The sequence below is a fragment of the Parus major genome, chromosome 1A (genome assembly GCF_001522545.3).
Source record: "Parus major isolate Abel chromosome 1A, Parus_major1.1, whole genome shotgun sequence".
Classification (NCBI taxonomy): domain Eukaryota; kingdom Metazoa; phylum Chordata; class Aves; order Passeriformes; family Paridae; genus Parus; species Parus major.
The window spans coordinates 1,615,451-1,637,350 of NC_031773.1; the positions used below are offsets into that span (position 1 = coordinate 1,615,451).

Consider the following 21,900-nt stretch of genomic DNA (forward strand, 5'->3'; position numbering starts at 1 on the left):
CTTTTTCCCCTTTTCCACCCTTTTTTCCCTTATTTTCCCTTTTTTCCCTTATTTTCCCCTTTTTTCCTTATTTTCCCTTTCTTTTATTTTTTCCTTTTATTCTTCCCCCCTTTCCCTCCCTTTTTCCCCTCATTTTCCCCCCCACTTTCCCACCCTTTCCCTCCTATTTTTCCCCCTTTTTTTCCTCTTCCCCCTCTCCTTTCCCCCTTCCATGAGAGGGAGGCAGTTTTTCCTTGATAAAAATCTCCATTATCCCCTATGTTGCTGTCTGACATTTCTCAACAAGGAGAGGTGGCACCAATTCAGGAAATTTAGGGAGGAAAAAAGTCATTATCAGGAGAAATGGGTAGGAAGAATTAATAGGCAGTGGTTATTTAGATTTTGGTGTTAATCAGAAACCTGTGGAAGCTGGAATTTTTTGGAGGAGCACAATTTACATCAGATCATGTTGGTCAGAACTTGGTGGTTTTGTGTCAGTGTCAAATACATTTATTTTTGCTTTTATTCTACTCTTGTTGGCAGAAGAAAAGAGAATGTTCTTCTCCAAGTGAACCTCAGGAATTCCTGAATTATCTAGGAGCATCTTTGTGATAATCAGATTATTCTTTCTCCTTAAGATTTTCATACTTCACCTCTGCAACCTCTTTTTTTTTCCCAGTAGTGCTTTGTTTTTCTTCTTGTTTGCAATTTGTAACACTAAAAAACCACCATTTGTAGTAAGTATTGCATCAGCTGAGACCAGTTATTGGTACAAGTGATTTTTATTAGCAGATCTCATTGCAAATCATTAAAAATGCAGGTGTTGGATTAATGATGTTGTGAGAATTTCAAGCATTTCAGCGTTATCTTTTATTTTTATACAATTTCTGAATAATGTAAGTAGCTGTAAACACCATAATTACATATTGTTTACAGCCTATTTTCAATTATTATTAAAAACAGCATTACAGGGCTGAATATTGGGCTGAAAACACACATTTCAAAGTTGACAGTGCTGGAGCTTTGTGCTGATAATTCAACAAAAAAAGCTGGTTTTGCTGGAGTTGGAGAAAAAAACATCAAAATGTGTGTGAATCACCTCCAGTTTCCTTGAGAGAAATAAATCCTTGTGCCTCTGCAAGGAGTTCCTTGAGGGTGCAGATATTTGAAATGTGAATATTGGCTATTTCCAAGCTGACTTCTTGGCTTCTGCTGTTCATATTACATGAAATAAATGTTTTTTTTTCCACTTGGTCACTGAATTCACTTCCAGATTATCCTCCAAAATAAACAAGCTGCAGTGTTGGAATATGGAAATCTTATCTTCAAGGAACAAGGAAATACTTGGAAATTCTCCTTTTTAAAAGTGATTCTCATGTCCAGGATGCTGTACAAAGGTTTAAATCCTTCCTCTCATCCCTTCTCCAGTCAGCAATTCCAAGCCTGAACACACTGGAGTTTCCATCAGAGCTGAATAAACAAATTCTTCAATTATGCTTTTCTCTGCTCTGATGGATCCTTTGTAGCAGGTTTTGTTATCACCTGACTGAATGAACAGGAGATGAGATTTCAGCACACCACAACAGCTGCTAAAGATCCACTTATTTCTCACTGCTGCTTTCTTTGTACCCAATTTGAGATGAAGTGATTGCTTTCAGAATTTGTGTGGCATTTTGTTGCCCATATCATTGATAAATGAAATTAGGGCTTGATGTGGAGATAGTCACCTTTAGTTTTCTCAATATTCAGCTTCTACTGGTAAAAATTTTTAAAATCCCTTTAAAATTTAGTGCTCAGGTGTTAAATGGTTTTAAGTGTACAATGTGGAATTTTGATATCCTGATTTATCCTCCCAAGGAACTCCCAACCACTGAGAAATCTGTTTAATGGGATCAGCAGAGGTATTGATGAGTGTTATCTTCTTTTTTCTTTCATTAACCTTTACCTGTAAGGACACTTCCACTGCTTGGTTTTTTTCACAGGATTATGGATTCTTACCTTTTTCCTCTCCCTTCTCTCCCAGAACAGCTTTTAAAGTTATTAACTGCTTTTAGCCACAGAGGTAGATTTCTCAAGGATAATTAATTTATTCACATATTTTTTGGAATCTTGGGAATGGATTGGTGTCAGTGACAGAGTTTTGTGGCATTCATAAAAAACTTCCTTCCATAAAAAAGAGGGATGTGCTCAGGGCAGATGGGGAAAATTCACAGTGGACGTGGATCTGCTGCAGAATGGTCACACAACCTCTCTTAAAAAACCTTTTCCATCATTATTGTCCACTTGCTTTTCCCACCATTCTTGTCTTTTTGTGGTTTAATTGCAGATTTGCTTCTCTGAGTCCTACCTGCTTCTCCTTCCACCTTAGCAAAGCTTCTGAAACTCTGCATTATTCTTTCCAATCTTGCTGGATTTCTTCACTCATTTAGGTTGGAAAAGACCCTTAAGATCATAAAATTATCAACTGGTTTGGCTTGGAGAGACCTTAAAAATAATTTTGTGCCATGGGCAGGGGCACCTTCCACTATCCCAGGCTGCTCCAAGCCCTGTCCAGCCTGGCCTTGGGCACTTCCAGGGATCCAGGGGCAGCCACAGCTTCTCTGGGCCCCCTGTGCCAATGTCACCACCTTAAAAAAGTTATTTATGTCACACACATTTAATCTGTGATGTCCAGGAACAACTGGACATGGCACTTAATGAATGGTTTTAATTAACATCAGTTAAAATGAGTGGTAGGTGCAGGTTTGGGGTGTGCTGAGCTATAAAAGCAGAGCCACCTGCCCCACAAAGAGTTGGAATGTGAATATTTGACAGTAAAATTCCGTGCCTGGAGCCTGTATTCCTGCCCATGGAAAAGTACAAAAATACCCTCCCTGAAGGCCTTTGTGAGTGAGTGATCAGCAGCTTTGTGATCTCCTGATTCCTGCCCAAAGTGGCTCCAATCCAGAGCTGAAATTGGGGAAGATTGACTTTTCAGTGCCACTGATAGTGCACAATCACAGCTGGAGACTCCTCCTTAGAGGTGATGGTGGTGGATGAACTGAACATCAAACTTTGCTATTTTTGTAGCCCTGGAGGTGCAGGGAGGCCCATTTGGGAGTGTTGGACTGAGCAGGAGTGGTTGGCAATTCTTTGCCATTAGTGGGGACTTCTAAGAGATATTTCAGTTAAAAAAACCCTTTTTACTTAACCTGCCACGTGTAAAAATCTATAATTATTTCCCTGCCCTCTGCAGTGATAGATGGAGTTTGCTGAAATACATGTGAAGGAATTTAAAACAGATTTTGTCCAAGAAGATGAAAAGAACACCAGTAAATTTCCCTGCACTGTCAGATAAAATAGCTTTACAATAAACTTCTGAACCACAAAGATCAGGAACTGGACAACTTAAATTGTCCTGAAAGGACACCACATGCTTAATCCTCTTGAAAGCAGAATCATCAAATCCTTCTTATCATTGCTTACAATATGATTATTATTTTTTTAATGTTGAATTACGGAATCCTGATGCTTTTATCCATTGTGCTCCACAAGAAAAGCCTTCCAGTGTGTGTGGAGCAGGGATTACTAAAACAGCTGAAATGGGAATTTGCTCCACTGCTGTATTCAGTTTAATGCAGGGATGGTATTTTAAAGGTGTTAGATACATCTGTTTCATTATTTTTTATTAATTATTTTAAATTAACAGGAGGGCAAAAAATGACTTATGGCTAAACAGCTGCTGAAATAAGTTATTATCTTTATATTTGATTGCAGAGGTGGGGGGAAGGATGGGTTATGAAAAAGGTTTGGTTGAAATAATTCCCTCCCTTCCAGAGGCATCGAGAACAATTGAAAAAGTCACATTAAAACTCCAGAAAATCATTTATCCACACAGCAGGAGTTCCTGCAGAAACTAAAAATTAGGGGAATTTTGATTAACTGGCTTTTTTAACTCAATGCACTTATTGGTGGGAAATCCCTGATTTTATGGGTTCTCAGATATTTTGAGATGTGTTGAACATATTTTGTGTTTCTTCTCTTGCACAACATCCCTGTGTCTGTCACCTGTTTATCAAATTTAAATCCTCCAAGACAGGATATTTCAAAATATCAAAAATCTGTCAAACCCACATATTTTTGGTAGTGTGAATCTCAGAAACGAATTATTTTTGTAAAACAGAGCTGTTAGCACAGGCAGGTAGAACCTAATTCAAAGAATCACAGGGGAAAACCTCCTAATCCTCTTTTTTTTCCCAGCCCCCTCATAAATCCAGTGTGATTTGCTTTATCCCAACATTAACAGGATATTGCAAGGAGAATATTCCAAATATAATAAGAACTAACTTTGTTTTGTTACTTGTAGACCACGCACTGTCTTGTTTCAAATTGAAATTAGTATAAATTGATTGATACCCACATTTACATTGGAAAATAGGGAATGTAATCTCTGCAAGAACGCCTTTGGAAAGTAAAATATTAAATATTTTTAAATTATGCACACTTAATTGCTTTGTTTTTGTATTTCATTATCCTATGAGCTCGTTTGAAATATTCCTGCACATTACCAATATTTAACAGTTAATAAAAATTTCTGTCCTTGGAGGGGAGCATTGTTTGTACTGAATTCCTGATTGGAGGAAGTGCCTGGAATTGGGAATTTCAGTGGAAAAGTTGCTGGATATGTTGGAAGTTAAACTTGTATGAATCTGAAAGTAGAATTTATTCTTGAGAATGCCCTTTAAAAATAATAATAATAATAATAATAATATTTAAGAAATCCCACAGCTGCTTGAATGCTGGGTTTTAAAGCACATAAATGACTTTTTTAGTGTTTTTAGGCTTTTCTTCCTGCTGGTGTGCTGAAGGGATGCTTCATTATTGTTTTCATTGAGTGCAAGGCTAATTTGGGTTATTTATAAGGTTAAAGATTATTTGAAACTCACTACATTTTTAGAATAATTCTCTGCCAGCAATACTGATCCACTTTAGTTACAACATTTTCCATTTTTCTCTCCTATGCTGCTCCCAGCAAACCCAGGGCTCTTTGAGAACTAAAAATGAAGGAAAGCAGAATAGATTTTAGGGTGTCTGTGTCTTCCCACCTGATTCAAGCATAAATTCATAGATTTCCTACAGCTTTCTCTGACATTGAAATCATCTCTTCCACCATCCCAAATTGCTCCAAACCCCATCCAGCCCAGCCCTGGACAATTCCAGGGATCCAGGGGCAGCCACAGCTTCCCTGGGCAACCCCTTGAAGTGTCTGAGGAAACAATTTCTTCCTGTTGATACTGAAGATTTTTGTGTGACCTGTGAAATTTCCACCAAACCAGAGCTTTTAATTAGGCAGAAAGAATAAATCAAGGCTATTTGCATATTATGATATTTTCATTTTACACATCTGAAGTTAAAATGGGGGTGGGAAATGGTTTAAATTGTGGAAGAGCCCTCAGTGTGAGCTGGGAAGGCAGCAGGACTTCCCAATCCAATCTTTATCAGTGTTAATGCTGATAAATTAGGAATTTTTCTAGTGGCATCTTCATTAATTCCCCCAAATTTGCCACTGCTCTGTGGCAGCAGCTGAGGAAGATGATGGGGCTGAAGGCAGCCCCGAGGTGCCCAAAGGATCTGGTTAAAATTCCTATTTAAAGGGATGGGAGAACTTCTCCTCGGATGGGATCTGTGGTTTGACTGATGTTGGATGTCAACACCAGATGCCAGAGATGAAAGCAAGAAACTGTAGGAATTCACCAGGAATTGATTTTTCCAGCACAAAAAGGAATCTTCCCGTGGCTGGCAGTGGTTGGGAGGTACCTTGGGGCTGTGTTCTCTGTTTGGGGAGTGTTTCAAAGGGATTGTTGCGTTAAATCCATGAATTTTGGGGGAAGTGAAAGAGATTTTAGCGAAGTTTATCCTGGCTTGAAGTGTGATGTGGAAATGCTGATTGAACCCTGGAGGAGGTGTGGAGGTGCCTCATTTTTGACTAATATTTCATATTTTTTAATTCTTTACCCAAAATGAGAATGAAGAAGGTTGAAGGCAAAGAGAGGGTGTAAGTCCAGAGGGACCACAAATTTAATAAAGGGACTGGAACACCTGCCCTACAAAGAGAGGCTGAAAAACTTGGGGCTGTTCAGCCTTGGGAGGAAAAAAAGATTGTGTGGAGATCTTGGAACAACCTTCCAGTATCTTGTTCACTTGACAGCAGTTTTCTTTTAAATAGCCAAGCTTAACTAGAAGGAAAAACAGAACTTGAGCATTGTGGTGTTTTTTGGGTTTATTTTTTTTTTTAATTCATTATCTGAACATTAACTAGCTAAGTATTTTCTAAAAGGCATTTGATTGTATCAAACCTAAGTGTCTCTTCATTAATAACTTAATGCACCTGCCCTTTCCAGAGAATTTAGTGAAGGTGCCTGCTACTAAATGCTGTTTGCATTAATGGGTTTTTTCCAAATGCAGAATGGCTAATGGGCAGATTCCCAGCTCTGCAGGCTGGAAGTTATTTGAATAATTTGTCCATATCACATTCCTGATTTCTCAGGCTAACATTTCTGAGGCTGCAGGTGTCTCCTTTGCCTGAGGTTTGTTGTTTACTGCTCGGTGTGTAATCCTGACATCCTGCTGCTTGTTTCTTTTCCGCCAAGCAACTGCTGTAGGGAGAGAGGGAAAAGGATCTGGATCTTGTCATTAACAAGGGCTGAGGAGTTGGAGTCAAACAAGAGTTGTAAAACCCTTTGTGTACCAAATCCTTGTACAGGAGGATAAAATTGCTGGTTCCTCAAGAATTGGCATCAGGTGAAGCTTTGCTCCCGTCCTGCTCACGGGTGGCCTTTGGAGTTCCAAGGCAGAGCACATTTTATGCATCTGAAACATCAGGGGCTGTTGGCAAGTGAGAAATCCTTCAGTCCTTTTTGCTCCTTTGTCCCTGAAAATTCCCAAAGCCTTTTGAATCCTGGGAAATATCTTGGCTTTCTTGTTCCTTGTCAGATTTGGAAGCACGAGTGGGAAAATAAATACAAAGGGTTAAGCAAATGGCTTTGCACAGTCTTTGTAAATATATTTTTAATAGAAATCAGGGTTTGTGGCATTTTAAAGAGGTGGTGGAATAAACCCTTGTCAGGTTTGATAAATAATGTTGGATGGATTGGAATCTTGGTCTCTGGAGAAGACTGAATGGAGAAGTGTTGAAATCTGCATTTTCACAAGGGCACATAGTGACAGGACAAGGGGGAATGGTCTTAAGCTGAAGGAGGGTGGGTTTAGATTCGATTTTAGGATGAAATTAGCTTTCAAACTTTTCCTGAAGAATTAGTGGACAAATAAGAAAAATCAGGGTGCTGTATCCCAGAGGCCACCAAAATGGCAAAACCTTCTTGTGCTGGGACTGTCCCTGCTCGGTCTGCCCAGATCCTGGCAGGAGCAATCTGGATTTTATCACTGCTGACCCTGTCTGGATTCCAGACTCCCACCAAAGGTTCTTCTTCTTTGCCCTCCACACTGGACAGGGGAGAAAAATTAAAATGAATAGAATTCCCATGGAATGTCAGCTCTGGAGCAGCTCCTGGAGTCTGCAGGGCTGTTCCTCTCCTATTCTCACTCCACTCTGCTCTGTCCAACTGCACAAGACTTTGTTTTCTCAAATCCTTTATCCCAGAGGCATCACCACCACTCCTGGTTGGTCCAGCCTGCTGGATCCATCCTGGAGCAGGCTGGAATTGGCTCTGCTGGACGTGGAGGAAGCTCCCAGAAACCACCCCTGGTACCAATCCCACCCACACAAAGCCAATTGAACCCTTCTGTGTCTGGGCTGTTGCGTTTGGTGCCTCTCAGAGCCCTGGGCAGCCTCAGCTGGGGATGCTCCATCCCCATTATCCCACTGCTTTTCCATTCCCATTATCCCAGGAGAGCACTGCCAATCAAGGATCCATCCCTTGGGCTGCTGAGGGGCCAGAGCAGCTGTTCTGGGGTTTGGGGTGTGTACATGAACCCTTTGTACATGAAACCCTCTCACACTTGGTTTTGTGCTCCTGGAGAAGCTGGGCAAGCCCTGGGATGCAGGTGTGACCTGCCTCAATGTACCTGCCCCAAAATCTTCCCACTTGGTCTGCTCTGGGATGAAGCTGACACTGATTTCAGCATCCTGAGGAACTGCTGGTATTAAAGGGGGTGGGAATGGCTATGCAATAATAATTTAATTTTTAACAGAATAATATTAACATATTAATATTTTAGCAGTCTTGCAGTCCCCAGGTTTAACTTTCTCTAATAATTCAATGGTCAGCTGTGTGTTTATAATGCCTCTAGTGTGAGCAGAGATGGTCATCAGAAATGTTATTTAACATTTGATATTAAACAGTCTGTCCTGATCCTCTCTCAAATAAATTACCTTTTCACTTTTTAAATGCTTCTTCCCCTAGAACAAATCCCTACTCCTGGTAGAACTGCATTTTATTTTTTTTTTGGTTGTTTCTTTTTTAAAAATAAACATCATAAAGCTCCCATTTGGGAGCTACCCAATTATATCTTACAATAATTCTATTGAGTGATCTATAGCTCCACTTTTATTCCCTATTAGTATTTGGCTGATCGATGGGCAGCCTAATTGATTGTTAAGGTCAAATGTCTTTATTGGCTGCTGCCTGAATCTTTCCTCATTATGACATAAACCATCCTCTGGTCTGTTGGAGTTCTTGTACTCATTTTTGTACACCAGAACCATAAATTTCATTCTGTAGATGCTGGTGACCAAGATAATTAATGTTCTATCAGTCAAGATAATCCAAATAAAACGGGGGTTTCCTTTTTCACCCAGCTTTGTGCTAGAGATCTGTTGGAAGCTTCATATTTCCCTCTGAATTTTAATTTTAATATATTTTTAGGCTGAAGTCTTGCTGGTAATTGACAAGTCTCCCCCCACTTTTCCCTGTGTTTCTGTGATCTCAGCGTTTCCTGAGCTCGGCACGATGGATATCGATTCCTGCTGCTTTTCCTAAGATGTTTCTAACTGGATTAATTGGCCCAAACTCCCATAAAATTGGCTTTATTCATTCATAAAACTCTTTTGTGAGGCTGCTTTAGGATGAGCAGAATTGCTGGGAGTCTGAACTACAACAGGAACGTGGAATAACGATTTTGGATAATCTTTGCAGATAAATCCAGCTCCTGGAGATGAGGTCACAGAGATGCTGCAGTGCCCAAAAATGAGTTTCCCTGTGCTTGACCTCCCCTAGCAGGACTTTTGTCACTGCTCCAAGGGTTGTGGCACCTTCTGGAATTCAGCAGCTCTGCTCTGCTGGGTGTTTTGGGGTGGGATCAGATCCTGGAGCTCTGATGGAGATGAATCTGAGCCAGGAGTGAGGGAATTCCCTGCAAATCCAGAGGTTCACCTCAGTGTAGGTGGGGCTTTATTCCAGGCAGGATTAGGGTGAAACTGGTTTTTGGTGGTTTTGGAGATGTCTTTCAGCCTTGTAGGACTGGAGGATCTCCAGCTTTTCTATTCATATCCTTGAAGAAGTTACTTCCCTGATTTTTTTCTTCTTAACCAGATTTTCATTGTTTCATCTGACAGAATCGAAGTGAAGGAAATGTTCTTTCCATATCTGCTTGATTAAACAAAATCAGGAGAATTTGGGGCAAAATCTTTGTCTAGGAACTTGAAATATGAACATTTGGGATGTTGTAAGAGCTTTGTTGTGTAAAATGCATCTGAAAATACTTGATTTGTTACACAGAGATAATTCTTTTGGTTCTATATGAATAAAAAGCAGCATTTTATGTCTTTACTGTTTATGCCTCTGTCTCATTCCCATGGTTTTACTTTACAAAGACATATTTCTGCAGAAAAATATTTAATGTATAGTCCATGTTGTTTAATTTTCAAAAGATTACATTAATTGAAAAGCTGTGTAATAAGAAAAAATTTTTAAAGGCTCACTGGTGTTGTGCTAAAATTTCAAAGATGGTTAAACCACAAGAAAGCAACTCCAACTGCTGTGAGGAAAAAAAGCAAATAAACTGTCAAGGGCACTGTATTATGCAATTGTTACTGTAATTTGGAATAAGTTGAGTTAACATTTCATTGAATTTTCTTTTAATTGCAGCTAATGATGAAGAGCTGAAGAAAAGAATAGCTGAGGAACTGGCAGTGGAACGAGCCAGGAGAGAGACTGAAGCTCAGAAGAGGAGGTTGGTTCATTAATAACAGTATTTCAAACAAATTTGCACTTAATGCTTTTGTTTTATTTCTCTGCTTACTGGAAATAGCTGAATTCTGTGCCCTGGGACAAACTGGCTGTGAGAGCTCTGGGGGCTGCAGCAGGTTTGGATATTAAATCCATGTTCAACAACAGATGAGCTGGAATTTCCTTGTAAGAGCTGCTCCAAACTGTTGCTCTAAATCCCTTTTGACCTCTTGAGCGTGGCTTTTTTGCTGCCTTTTAAGCTCCAGCTTTGCTGATTTCTCTGGAGCCCAAATAATCACTTTGTGCTGCAGAGACAGAGCAGGGCTGGGGTCCCTGTGGCCCTGGGGGCTGAGCAAAAGTACCTTGGAACAGCAGCAGAAATGGGAATTCTGGAGATTTCTGGGAATTCTGGAGATTTCAGGGAGCTGCAGGGTGTTTTGAGATACTTTGAATATGGAAAATATTGTAATAAACCAGTTCACACCAGTAAAACCCTTTTGATTCCTTTCTGTATATTGAAATATCCCTTTCTTAGGTGTTTTTTTTTCTCAGAGATTGCAGTGACTGTGAAAGCCTGGGCAGAGCCATTATTAGCAATTAAAAATTCCTCTTTAAATTTAGAAATTTTGATATCTGCTGAACTTCTGTGTTTATTTCTCCTTTCAGTGGTTGTTGTAAATAAATAACACAACACACTGAGTATAAATACAAATATTCCACATTGTCCTCTACTGAGAATGGGGAGAAAGGCTCATTATGATGGATTAAAAAAAATTAAGTTGTAATTAGTACTACTTCAACTGTCTGCATAGATCTCAGTTGTTTCCTACCCAGCATTCTGTTATTTAATTGAGTTAGGTTGATGGAGTATATAATTAGATAGGACTATATTAATGTCCCAGGGAAAAAAAAAAAAAAATCAGACTTTCCTCTTTTTTTTTTTGCATCAGCAATAAAGGAAATCAATAAGTTAGAGTGAAATCCCCTCCTCTCCTCAACTGGGCTTTGACAGGAAAACTTGGGTTATTTCTGAGCTTCTTGAGTGCTCAGGACTTCAGCTGAATGGGATTAAAATATGGAAATATTTGGTTTGAAACTTCAGCATTTTCTCATGTGACACTTTCAGTACCTTCCAGAATTCAGCTTGCATTGGTCTGTGAAAGGAAGGGACAGATTGGGTAAAATATCAAAATTAATTAATGATGATGATAAAGAAAGGAAAAATATCAAAACTTGTTAACAGCTTTACTTCTCTTCTGGTTTTGATTTATTTAATTAAGTTTTAGCCATAGCAAGGATTGTTTTATTATCATTTTTACACAGTATCTGCACTTACAAAAATCTGTTTTTAACAGAGCATAGAGGCTTTTTTATTTGTTTTGGATGACACAACTGTAAAAGATGCAGATCTTTTTCCATAAATAAAACTTAAGGTCTTTATGGGCTGAATTCTGGTGGAGGTTTGTGTTTTGAAAGGATTCAAGAAACTCACATTGTTCAAATAAATTATTTTGTCTTGCATGTGCAGAATGTTCCAGCTACTCAAAACATGGAATATAAACTGTAATAATTTAATATAAATACAAACACATTAATACAGTGTTGGAAAACAGAACAAAAACCTGAGTTCTACATTTAAGCTTGTTGACCTTTCACTTATGATTTATTAACAATTTTATTTCATAACCCATAGATTTTAGGACAAATCCTGTTAGGATGTGACATAAAAATTCAAATTTTTGCCTCCACATTCATCTTAAGGATTATTTTACCATGGATGATACATTTTACATGTTTATATTCTCACTTTTTTCTCTAAACCAGGGTTTTTTTCCCAATATTTAAATGAAGTAACATTTCAACATAAAAATATCTGAAACTTTTGAAAGTTTGTTGTCTGATTCCAAGTGCCTAATAGCTGATTTTGGTGCTGCTCCCTGAGCAGTGTATTACCACATTTGGGTTTGATTGCAAAATGTCTTTTACTCATTTCAGACTGTGAAGAGAAGAAATCTTAATTTGAACTCATAGATAAATTATTTATTCACACATCCATGCACAATACAGATGGGCTGCTTTATGGAAAGTTAAAATCTCTGCTTATTTTGAGGATTAGAGCTGAAGAATGACTCTTAAATTGTATTTTAATGCCATCAACACTCTAACAATATATGAATTACAGCTTCTATTTGGAGTAATTAATAAAGTAATGATTTAGACTCGCCTTAGAATATATTTCCAAAATTCTGCACTGATTCCACTTTACTCCTCCTTTTACTCAGCCCAGCTGTTGTTCCTCACTTTGGTTTTTGAACATTTTGAAATGTTTCATCTGAAAAGCGTTTTCATTTCAGGAAGTTAATTTAGAAAATTGATTATCACTGATTTACCCCAGAATCTGCAGTGTCTGCAATAGTAACTTTGTGCAGTTAATGTGTTGGAGCTGCAGTCTTAGGGTGATGCTCAAGGGAACATAAAAATGAGAGGATGGACACACAAACTTGAGCTTGACAGTGGTGACAAGCAATAAATGATAATTAAGAGACGAATTCTGGATAATAAATAAGATAAATCCACACTACTCAGTGGATCAGTGGGTGATAATTCAAATTTTGCCTTTTCTCTGCTTATTCTGGACAAGCTCAGCAAATGTTTAGCATTCTTTTCTAATTTCCCAAGAAAATGAGAAAATTTTTGATGTTATGGCTTTGATAACAGGCATTGGGGAAATAATAAATTTTCCTTCTCCCATCAGAGAAACAGAGTGGAATTTATCCACTCCATCCATTAAATTTGTCCTTGGACACAAAACTCTTCATTTGTTTGGCTCCATGATACTGATGGGGCTCAGTAAATCTGTCTTTCAAGTTTGCTTTATGAAAAGTGCAGGCAAAGTAAAAAGTATTTTGAGACAGCAAAAAGAACAACTTCTATCATCAGCATAATGATAAAATTTTAGCTACTGCCAACCTCATCAGAGTGCTGGATTCCTCCACTAAAATATACAAACCACTGCTTCAGAGGCAAGTGATGGATGTGATTTCCCATGGAAATTGAATGTTCCTGAATGATGACTTGCCTTTTTTTACCCCCTGAAAATCAGAGAAATTTCAGTCTTTTTATTTTGCTAATCATTTAGCTCAGGCTAATTATATTTGGGCGGGGTTCAGTTTCTTGCTTGGCAAGTGTTTCCCGGCTTCCACTTTTTAAATATGATTTGGCAGGGGGCAAATATTAATTATATGTAGAGTGAGGTGTTTTTGCAAACTGCTGTGCATGGCAGTGCCTTCAATAGTGCAGGAAGTGTATTTTGTACAAGTGTTCAGTATATTCATCCCTGGAATTGTGTTGGTGTGCCAGAAATCTGTCCCTGTGCAGTTTGCTCGTGACTGTCCTGTGATGTGCTGTGATCCCAGGATTTGTTTCTTAGAGGAAAACTCCTCCTGTCAGGAGGAATTTTAAGGGAGGAGAAGGCTCAAAAATAGACTTTGGTTTGCTTTGGTGGCTCTTCAGTAATTCTGAATAATTCTGCTCTAGAGGTGTTTAAGGTGTGACAGAGGAGGAGAGGAGAAGGCTCCAGGGAGAGCTTCCAGCACATTCCAGGGCCTGCAGGGGCTCCAGGAGAGCTGGAGAGGGACTGGGGACAAGGCCTGGAGGGACAGGACACAGGGAATGGCTTCCACTGCCAGAGGACAGGGATGGATGGGATCTGGGGAAGGAATTCCTGGCTGGGCTGGAATTCCCAGAGCAGCCCCTGGATCCCTGGAATGTCCAAGGCCAGGCTGGACAAGGCTGGGAACAGCCTGGGACAGTGGGAATTGTCCCTGCAGGGGTGGCACTGGATGGGCTTTAAGCTCCTTCCCACCCAAACCATTGCAGGATTCTCTGGTGGATTTGATAACTGAGTTTTTTCTGTGTCTCTGCCATCTCATCACCTGTGACCAGGTGATCAAACTTGGGTAACCTTTCTCTTGAAAATCTTTCTAAACTGCAAATCAGCTTTGACTCCACCCTGGGTGTGAGAGAGTTACTCTGTGGTGGGTTATTAAAATTGTAATCATTAATTTTTTTCTGTTTGTTTAGACATTTTTATTTGTTTTGTTGTTGTGCTTCAAGGACTGTCTGGAGATAACTGCTCATCACTCTGGGGTTTCATTGATGCTCTGAGCACTTCCCCACAACCTTTTTTTTTGTCATGTCTGAGCAGTACGTTGCATAAATGATGAGCTCTTAGTAAACCTGGAGTAAAGAGCTGGTGCAGAACAAATTCACCAGTGAAATGTAAAGTGAGAGAAGAATGAAGAAGAGTATTGGACAAGAAGCCTTTGGGAAACTGCAAACCAAAATTGTTATATTAAAATCAATACTGGGGCTTGACCTTTCTCTGCTGGTGGATACTTTAAAACTTCCTATTGATTTCTGTTGTAATGACATGTTTATTCCAGTTTCCTGGCACAGGTGTGGAGAACAAGGGGGAAAACAAAATAATGGATTTCTTTACAATATTCATTTTATATTTCAGTGAGGTAGGTTATGAAGAGCATCTTAATGTATCTACAGTTCATATGGGGAGCGAATTAATAGTGGTGAAAACTTCTTCAAAGCATTCTTTTCTTCCTAAATGGTTATTTTTTTTCCCAAGTAATCAGCTGTGTTGAATTGGGATCCCTGCTTTTTGTCCTCAGGGGGAACAAAAGGCTCCTTTTTAGGAAATAGTTGTTATTTTGTCTTCTGCCACAGGGACCTTTTTGGATTAAGTAGGAAAGGAGTTTGGAAAACTGCTGCTGACAGAGGAAAAGCTGGGAATACTCTGAAGCAGTAAAAGTGATTATAATTCTTTTGACTTGGGATAGCTCAAAAATAAGAGTTTAGTATCTCCTGGCAAGAGAAACTGCAGTAGCTTGGTAAAACCAGAGATCCCAATTGATAATCACATGAGGATGGGAAGGTGATTTTATAGGGGCAGCTGATTTAATAAAAATTTAAAATAAACCCTTTTTCCTTGAAGTGCCAAAGGGCCCCTTCAGCCTCAGGGCTGTGGAGACAGCAATGGATTTTGGCCTCACTTCCCACCTTGAGTTATTCCTATTTTTCCTTCCCAGCCATTCCATCTCTCCAACATTTTTTCCCCTCTCTCAGCAGACATTTCCCTTGTCTGATCTCACTCTCAGCAGAAGATTTAGCAGTGGATTTACTCCTCAGCAGCCATAATATTCCTGAGGTGTGTAGGATTACGGGATAATTCTGCTGTGTCTCAGGAAAAGAGGGAACGAGGAGGGTCAGGCTGGGGCAGGGCTGTCCCTCTGCAGGTGAGGGGAGAAGCCAGGATTAAGTGGGCAGGAATTTGGGATTTAAACAGAGGTTGAGCTCTGAAATAAGTACAGTGAGCAGGTGAGCTGTTGTAGCTGGTGCCTTTTTAGGCAGCCAGCTCTTCAAACCAGGGAAGTTTAGTGTGATTTTTACCTGCAAAATGCCAAGGAAGCATAAAAAATGTTTATAAAGTTGGGAAGTATCAAACTGCCTTAGTAGCCTGTTCAAGTTTTATTGTTTTCAGTGAAAAAAGGTATTGTTTTCAGGAGAAAAAAGGTGTTTGGCAATGGCAGAGTTAGCCTCCAAGATTTCCTGCTCTGATTCTCCATTAATACCATTATGTCTGGCTCTCAGGATATGGGGAGATGAATCTTGGAGATGGGAGGTAGAAATTGGAGAAAGCAGAGCTATAATTCACTCCTGCCTTTATAAACCCCAATTTTCAAGGGATTATTTTTCACTTGGATTTTAAAACCTGCCATCTCAGCTGACAACTTGGATACTGAACTTCATCTTGATCAGTTTATTTCGAGGAGAGCTGGGAAAATGACTTGGAGCCAGTGAGAGAGCATCCACAAAAATAATCCTGCTTCATAGTTTTAGATTCAGGTAGGAAAGAGAAAAACTGGGCACCCCCTGGCAATTTTAAACAAACCTTTGCTTTCAAACTGCTGAGCTCTTTCATTTTGAAAAGCAGCAAATGAGCAGCAGAGAAACACTTAAAATAATAATAATAATAATAATAATGATACTAATAAAAATTTTTCCAACTGTCTCTTAATTTTAACAGATAATTAATGTTGTCATAATTCCAGGACTGCTTTTGCAGATCCCAAGGGGAAGGATATTAAGTTGGAAAGTAATTTCAAGTGGAGTTACATGGCTAGCTAAACACACACAAATTATGTAAAACAGTTTTACAATTTTGACTCGGGCTGTCCACGTGCCTCTGGCATAAAGGTGGGAATTTGCTCATCCATTTTGTCTCTATATAATGCTGATCTAAATGCACATATTTTAAAAGCAGTGGCTTTATGGAGTGTAATTAAAAATCCCCTCAAACAACCTGCCCCCCTTTCTACTCACCCCTCCTCCTTCTGACAACAAACACCACCTCAAAAACACCCCCACAACTCAGGAATCTCCAGGAAAACTCAACCACTGACAAGAGTCACTGTCCTTGTTGCTCTCAGTGTTCACAAGCTGTCCACGCTGTTGATAAATTGAATTAATTGGAGTAAGTTGGGTAGATAACTGAATTTTGAAATGAGCGTCTTGGATCTTCTGATCAAGGACTGGCACATAAAATCACGTGGCCATTAGCAGGGATTTTTCCATTGACAGATGTTAGGCTGGGGTTGGGAGGCAGCTGGGAAAGGGAAAGGGATAATGAGGGTGTTGTGCTGGATGGTGTGGCTTGGACTGTTTGTGTGATGTGACAGGTCTGGTGTTTGAAATAGGGGTAACTGAGGCAGTGATGGTTACGTGGGACAAGGTGGAAAATGCTCTTAAAGTTGTATTTTCAGTGTTTTCTTGGGTTTGAGAACAGACATCGTGGAATCACAGAATCATGGGGTGGTTTGGCTTGGGAGGGACCTTCAAGAGCATCTCATTCCACAGGGGCAGGGACACCTTCCACTGTCCCAGGCTGCTCCAAGCCCCAGTGTCCAACCTGACCTTGGACACTTCAGGGATCCAGGGGAGCTACAGCTTCTCTTGGTACCCTGTGCCAGGGCCTGCCCTCCCTCCCAGCCAGGAATTCCTTCTCCAGATCCCATCCATCCCTGCCCTCTGGCAGTGGGAGCCATTCCCTGTGTCCTGTCCCTCCAGGCCTTGTCCCCAGTCCCTCTCCAGCTCTCCTGGAGCTCCTTTAGGCCCTGGAATGTTCTGGAAGCTCCCCCTGGATCCTTCTCCTCTCCAGGAGAACATTCCCAGCTCTCCCAGCCTGGCTCCAGAGCAGAGGGACTCCAGCCCTGTAGCATTTCTGTGGATTCCTCTGGAATCTCCCCAGCAGCTCCTCGTTCTGCCATTGAAGGTCCCAGAGCTGGACACAGAACTCCAGGTAGGAGTTCAGCCTAAAGAAAGATCAGAATCCCCTGATCCCTTGCCCTCCTTGTCCCTATCAAACATGTCCCAGACTGCTGTGGGAGCTGTGTGACAGTGTGGGATGGAGGAAAGACGAGGAAGGAGTTATTGGGATGGGAAAAGGTCACTGGCAGCTCAGGGATCAGTGCTGGAATCACTTCACAGTCCTCAGTACCGTGTAGAACGAATCAAGGGCTAATTTATATGCATGTATGGCAAATGTTAAGGGGGAGCAGTCACCCTGAGGAAGAAGTGGATATGGAATAAAGCAATGGAGTTCTCATTAAATATAATAATGTGGAGTTCAAGCATAATTGCTCAGAAGTGAGATCCCTTCCCTCTTCTGCCTGCGCCGGAGTCACGAGAGCTCTTGGTCTGCTGTGATGGATTTGTCAGGGAGTTTTAATGGTGCTGGTTCTGGTGGGTAAAGTGGGGCCAGTTTGGGTCTCTGCCATCACATTTGTCTGGCTTTGCACTAAGGCCTCATGAAATGATGATAAATCTGGGTTTGATGAGCTGCATGATCCTTTTTGAGTTCATATTCCCATGATTTTAAAGATTCAGCATTTCGGGTTTGGAATCTTGAAATTACGGAATCTTTTAGGTTGGAAATTCCTTAATGATTGAGTTCAGTCATTAATCCAGCACTGCCAAGCCACCACTAAACCATGTTCAACATCTTTAAGTTGTTTAAATCCATCCAGGGATGGGGACTCCAGCATTCTCTGGGCAGCTGTGCCAGGGCTGGATAATCCTTTCCATGAAGAAATTTTCCCAGTATCCAAGCTAAACCCCCCCCTGGCACAGCTTGACGCTGTTCCCTCTCCTCCTGTTCCCTGGGATTAGATCCCAAATCCCCCCCTGGCTGCCCCTTCCTGTCCTGGAGTTCTGGAGACCCAGAAGATCCCCCCTGAGCCTTCTTTTCTCCAGGCTGACCAACAGGAGCACCAAAAATTCGAAGGCAAAATGTCCTTTTGACACCATGGCTTTCAGGTGCAGAAAAACGGTATTTTCTGTTAATATTTGTGTGATCTGAAAGGTTTAAATGTGAAATTTTAGAACAGTTGTTAGCAATGTGGTTCCTACTAAAACAACTCCTACCACTTGCACTGTGCAAAGTCTTATGTGAGTGGAGAATAATGTTTTACTCCTACCACTTGCACTGTGCAAAGTCTTATGTGAGTGGAGAATAATGTTTTTAATGAGTGAACAGTGGTAGGAACTTCAGTTTTGAGGAACTTTCTTGTGTTTTCTGAGACTTGACCTTTCAGATAATTTGTTTCCCTGTTTCTGTCCTTAGTGATGCGTTTATAAAATCAGATGAACTTGAGGTAATTTCCCCGACTTTGCAGACAGGTGAAATGGAGTTGGAGAAATCTCCATTTCACACCTCTCAGACCTCAGCTCAGCCTGGAGATGTTTTCCTGACGTCTCTCACATCCTTTCAAATCCCTCATCAGCTCCGGTGATTTCCAACCCTGCCTTTCCGTGGCACATCCTGAGTTCTGCTCATGAAATATTGAAACTCAGCACTCACAAACATTATTCACTCATTAATATTGCAACTTGGCCTAAACACATTGCTCAAAACATTTTGTGATCTTCTGCGAGGCTGTCAGGAGGAATTAAGGAGCTTGTTGGGGGTCCAAGAAAGCAGAAAACCTCATGAATCCTCCTCATGTTGTATCTTATCTGCAGCTGGAGTAAGTTTTTGGGTTCCATGTTGAATGATACCTCATTAAATTTTTCCCTGATTCATCGAGGACTGGATGATTTTCCTGACAGTGGACTTTGGAACAGGGAATATTTTGATTTTTGCTTGGCTGGAAATAATGGAAAATGACACGGTTCATGCTTTAGGCTTGAGTGAGTTTATCGTGGAAAGGCACAGATCCATCAGATTGTGTAGCTTGGAGACTGTAATAAAGATAAAACAACTGGCAGTGATAAAGTAATCACTGCCCCGAAAAAATGGCAAAAAGGAAATACTTAGGCTTTGATAGTGTAATAAATTTCCAATATTTGAAAATAAAGGCTGGAAATGACAAATCACTGTATTTCTCTAAGAGTATTGTTTGCCAGTTTTGGATTTCTGTGGGTTCTTGATTAATGTAGAATAAACTGTGAAGTGGCCATCAAAGCACAAAACTAATATTTTTCAGCTTTTCTCAGTATGTTGCTGTTGTCTCTGAATTAAAAGGTGCTTTTTTCTTAATTAACATCTGCAGGTGTTTTTCAAGAACAACAGAAATGGATATTTTGAAATAAACAAAAGGGGGAGTTCTTGTGGATTTAGAATTAAATTACTCATCTTGTTATTGTGGCTAACAGGGGTCATGCTGGGCATGAGGAGAGTCCTGGGCCATAAATCCACATGGCAAAATTAACAATTTGATTTTCTTGAACTTAATTAAAAACTAGATTTGAAAAGAATGGAAACTACTTGGAGTGCAATAAAGTTTTGGCAATCTTTTTTTTTAGAGTGTATTTTTGTATTTCTTGTGATACAGAAAACTCCTTGGCCCTCAGAGATGCTTTCTTGTGTGGGTCTTAAATTTCTATTTCTGTGTTTCAAATTCTAATTTCTAATTGGAAAGTGGAACTAGTTCTATATTTGCCTTCTTTTATTTTGTTTGACTTGGTATGATGGTTGTCAGTTATTAATTTTAAGTCATTACTTAATTGAGAAATCATTTTTCCTCATTTTTGTTTGTGTTATGATGTTGTTATTATTTGATTTTTAGAGATGTGGGTTAAACATTTCAGTCTATTTTAGATAATGCTCTGAAATATTTGTTAAATTTACAGGTAAATTCTCTTTTGCTTCATCTTACATGTAGGACATTCATAGTTCAAAAGTTGTATAATAATAAATGCCACTAAAATTCCACATTCCCTGCTCTTCCAGAAAGAAAAGAGAGTAATAAAAAGATGGAATGAAGAAACAGAAATATTATTTTGGTGAAGTATTTTCCCTTTGGTCTGAAGCTCTGCTGGAGAGAAGGTTGGAATGGGTGGTTTGATCACATTTGATTTCTGTTCCTATGCCCACATCTCAAAAAATTGAACAAAAAAAGGCTATTTATTTATTTATAAACAAACAAACAAATATTTTTATATTTATGTATTTTTTTTATATCTGGGAGTGTCTTCCAGAACTCTTTTTGCTTCTTGTTGTGCGATTGCTCCTCGAGGTGACGTGGTGGCTTTTTGTGTTCAGTGTGAGCCAAATCTGATTTAGAGGTGGAATGTACTGCAGACATTATTTTGATTAAAGTGTCTTCAGGACTAAAACAGTCAAAAATTTGTCTTACAGTGGAGCCTAAATACGACAATGTGATAACAAAAATTGTAAAATTCTTGTTATGCCCCTCTGACAGGAATAAATCTTCTGAGATCCCTAAATCCTGGGTGATTGGTTTATCAGGATTTACCCATCCTCTTACAAAAAAACATGGATACATAAATTTTCTTCATAGCATTAAGTTAAAAGTGTTGAAGTTCTCAACGCCAGTGCTGGGGAAAGGCAGGAATTGTTGCTTTTTTTGTGTTGGTTGTGTGCTATAAAGCAGTTGAGAAATGAAATATTGTCAAGTGTTAACACCGACTTTAACTGGAGCTGCTTCTTAATGCTTTATGTGTGTTTTCCAATAGCACCATGAGAAGTGATTGCCTTGCATGCCACACTTCATTAAATCAGCCACTCCACACTTCTTAAAGCAGTATTTCATAATTATTTAGAAGGATTTTATTCAAAAAAATATCAATTGTGTGGGGAAAATGTATAGCCAGCAGCCTTTTCTGCTGCTTCAGCAGCTTTTTTAACATCCTTTCTGTATAAATGATCAGTGTAACACTCTCTGTTGTCTGGAGTTCTGTGTTCAAGCACAAGAACCTTTATCTTGAGCCTTTATCTCTGCTGTAATTAAAAATGTCACTTGAAAAATTCCCGTGGAATTCCTGAGGTAGTGACAAGTTGTGCTGTGTAACTCCTGACAAATTGCAGAGGTGCCTCTATTTTACTATTATATATATATATATATATATTTATTCTTTTTACTTTTGCCTAGATAATCATCTAATTTATTACTGTAGATCCAGCTGATGTTTGCCTTTATTCAGTACATGCTGAATACCAGGAAAATGAATTTGTAATGCCAAGGAAAAAAAACCTTCTGGAGGTTGGTGCAGGCGAATGTTTGCGATCAGCGGGATCGGCCGCGTGTTTGTTTCATTAAGCTCCTACAAGCCACCCAATTACGGAACTCAAATAAATGAAAATGACTTCAAAATCCTGCTTATTTTGTTAAAAACTCTGCTGAATTTCAATCAGTTGAGGTGGCTGTTTAGGAATTTTGTT

At 39.6% G+C, this 21,900-nt stretch overlaps 1 protein-coding gene across 4 annotated transcripts in view; it reads left to right on the forward strand.

Annotated features, from left to right (window-relative positions):
• The window catches only part of CHCHD3 (coiled-coil-helix-coiled-coil-helix domain containing 3), a 124,205-nt gene that overhangs the window by 9,977 nt on the left and 92,328 nt on the right, over positions 1 to 21,900 (forward strand). For all 4 annotated transcript variants that reach the window (XM_015628579.3, XM_015628582.3, XM_015628581.3 and 1 more), the window contains exon 3: positions 10,065 to 10,149. In XM_015628579.3, the coding sequence (XP_015484065.1) occupies positions 10,065 to 10,149 (85 nt within the window). The remainder of the gene's footprint in view (positions 1 to 10,064; positions 10,150 to 21,900) is intronic.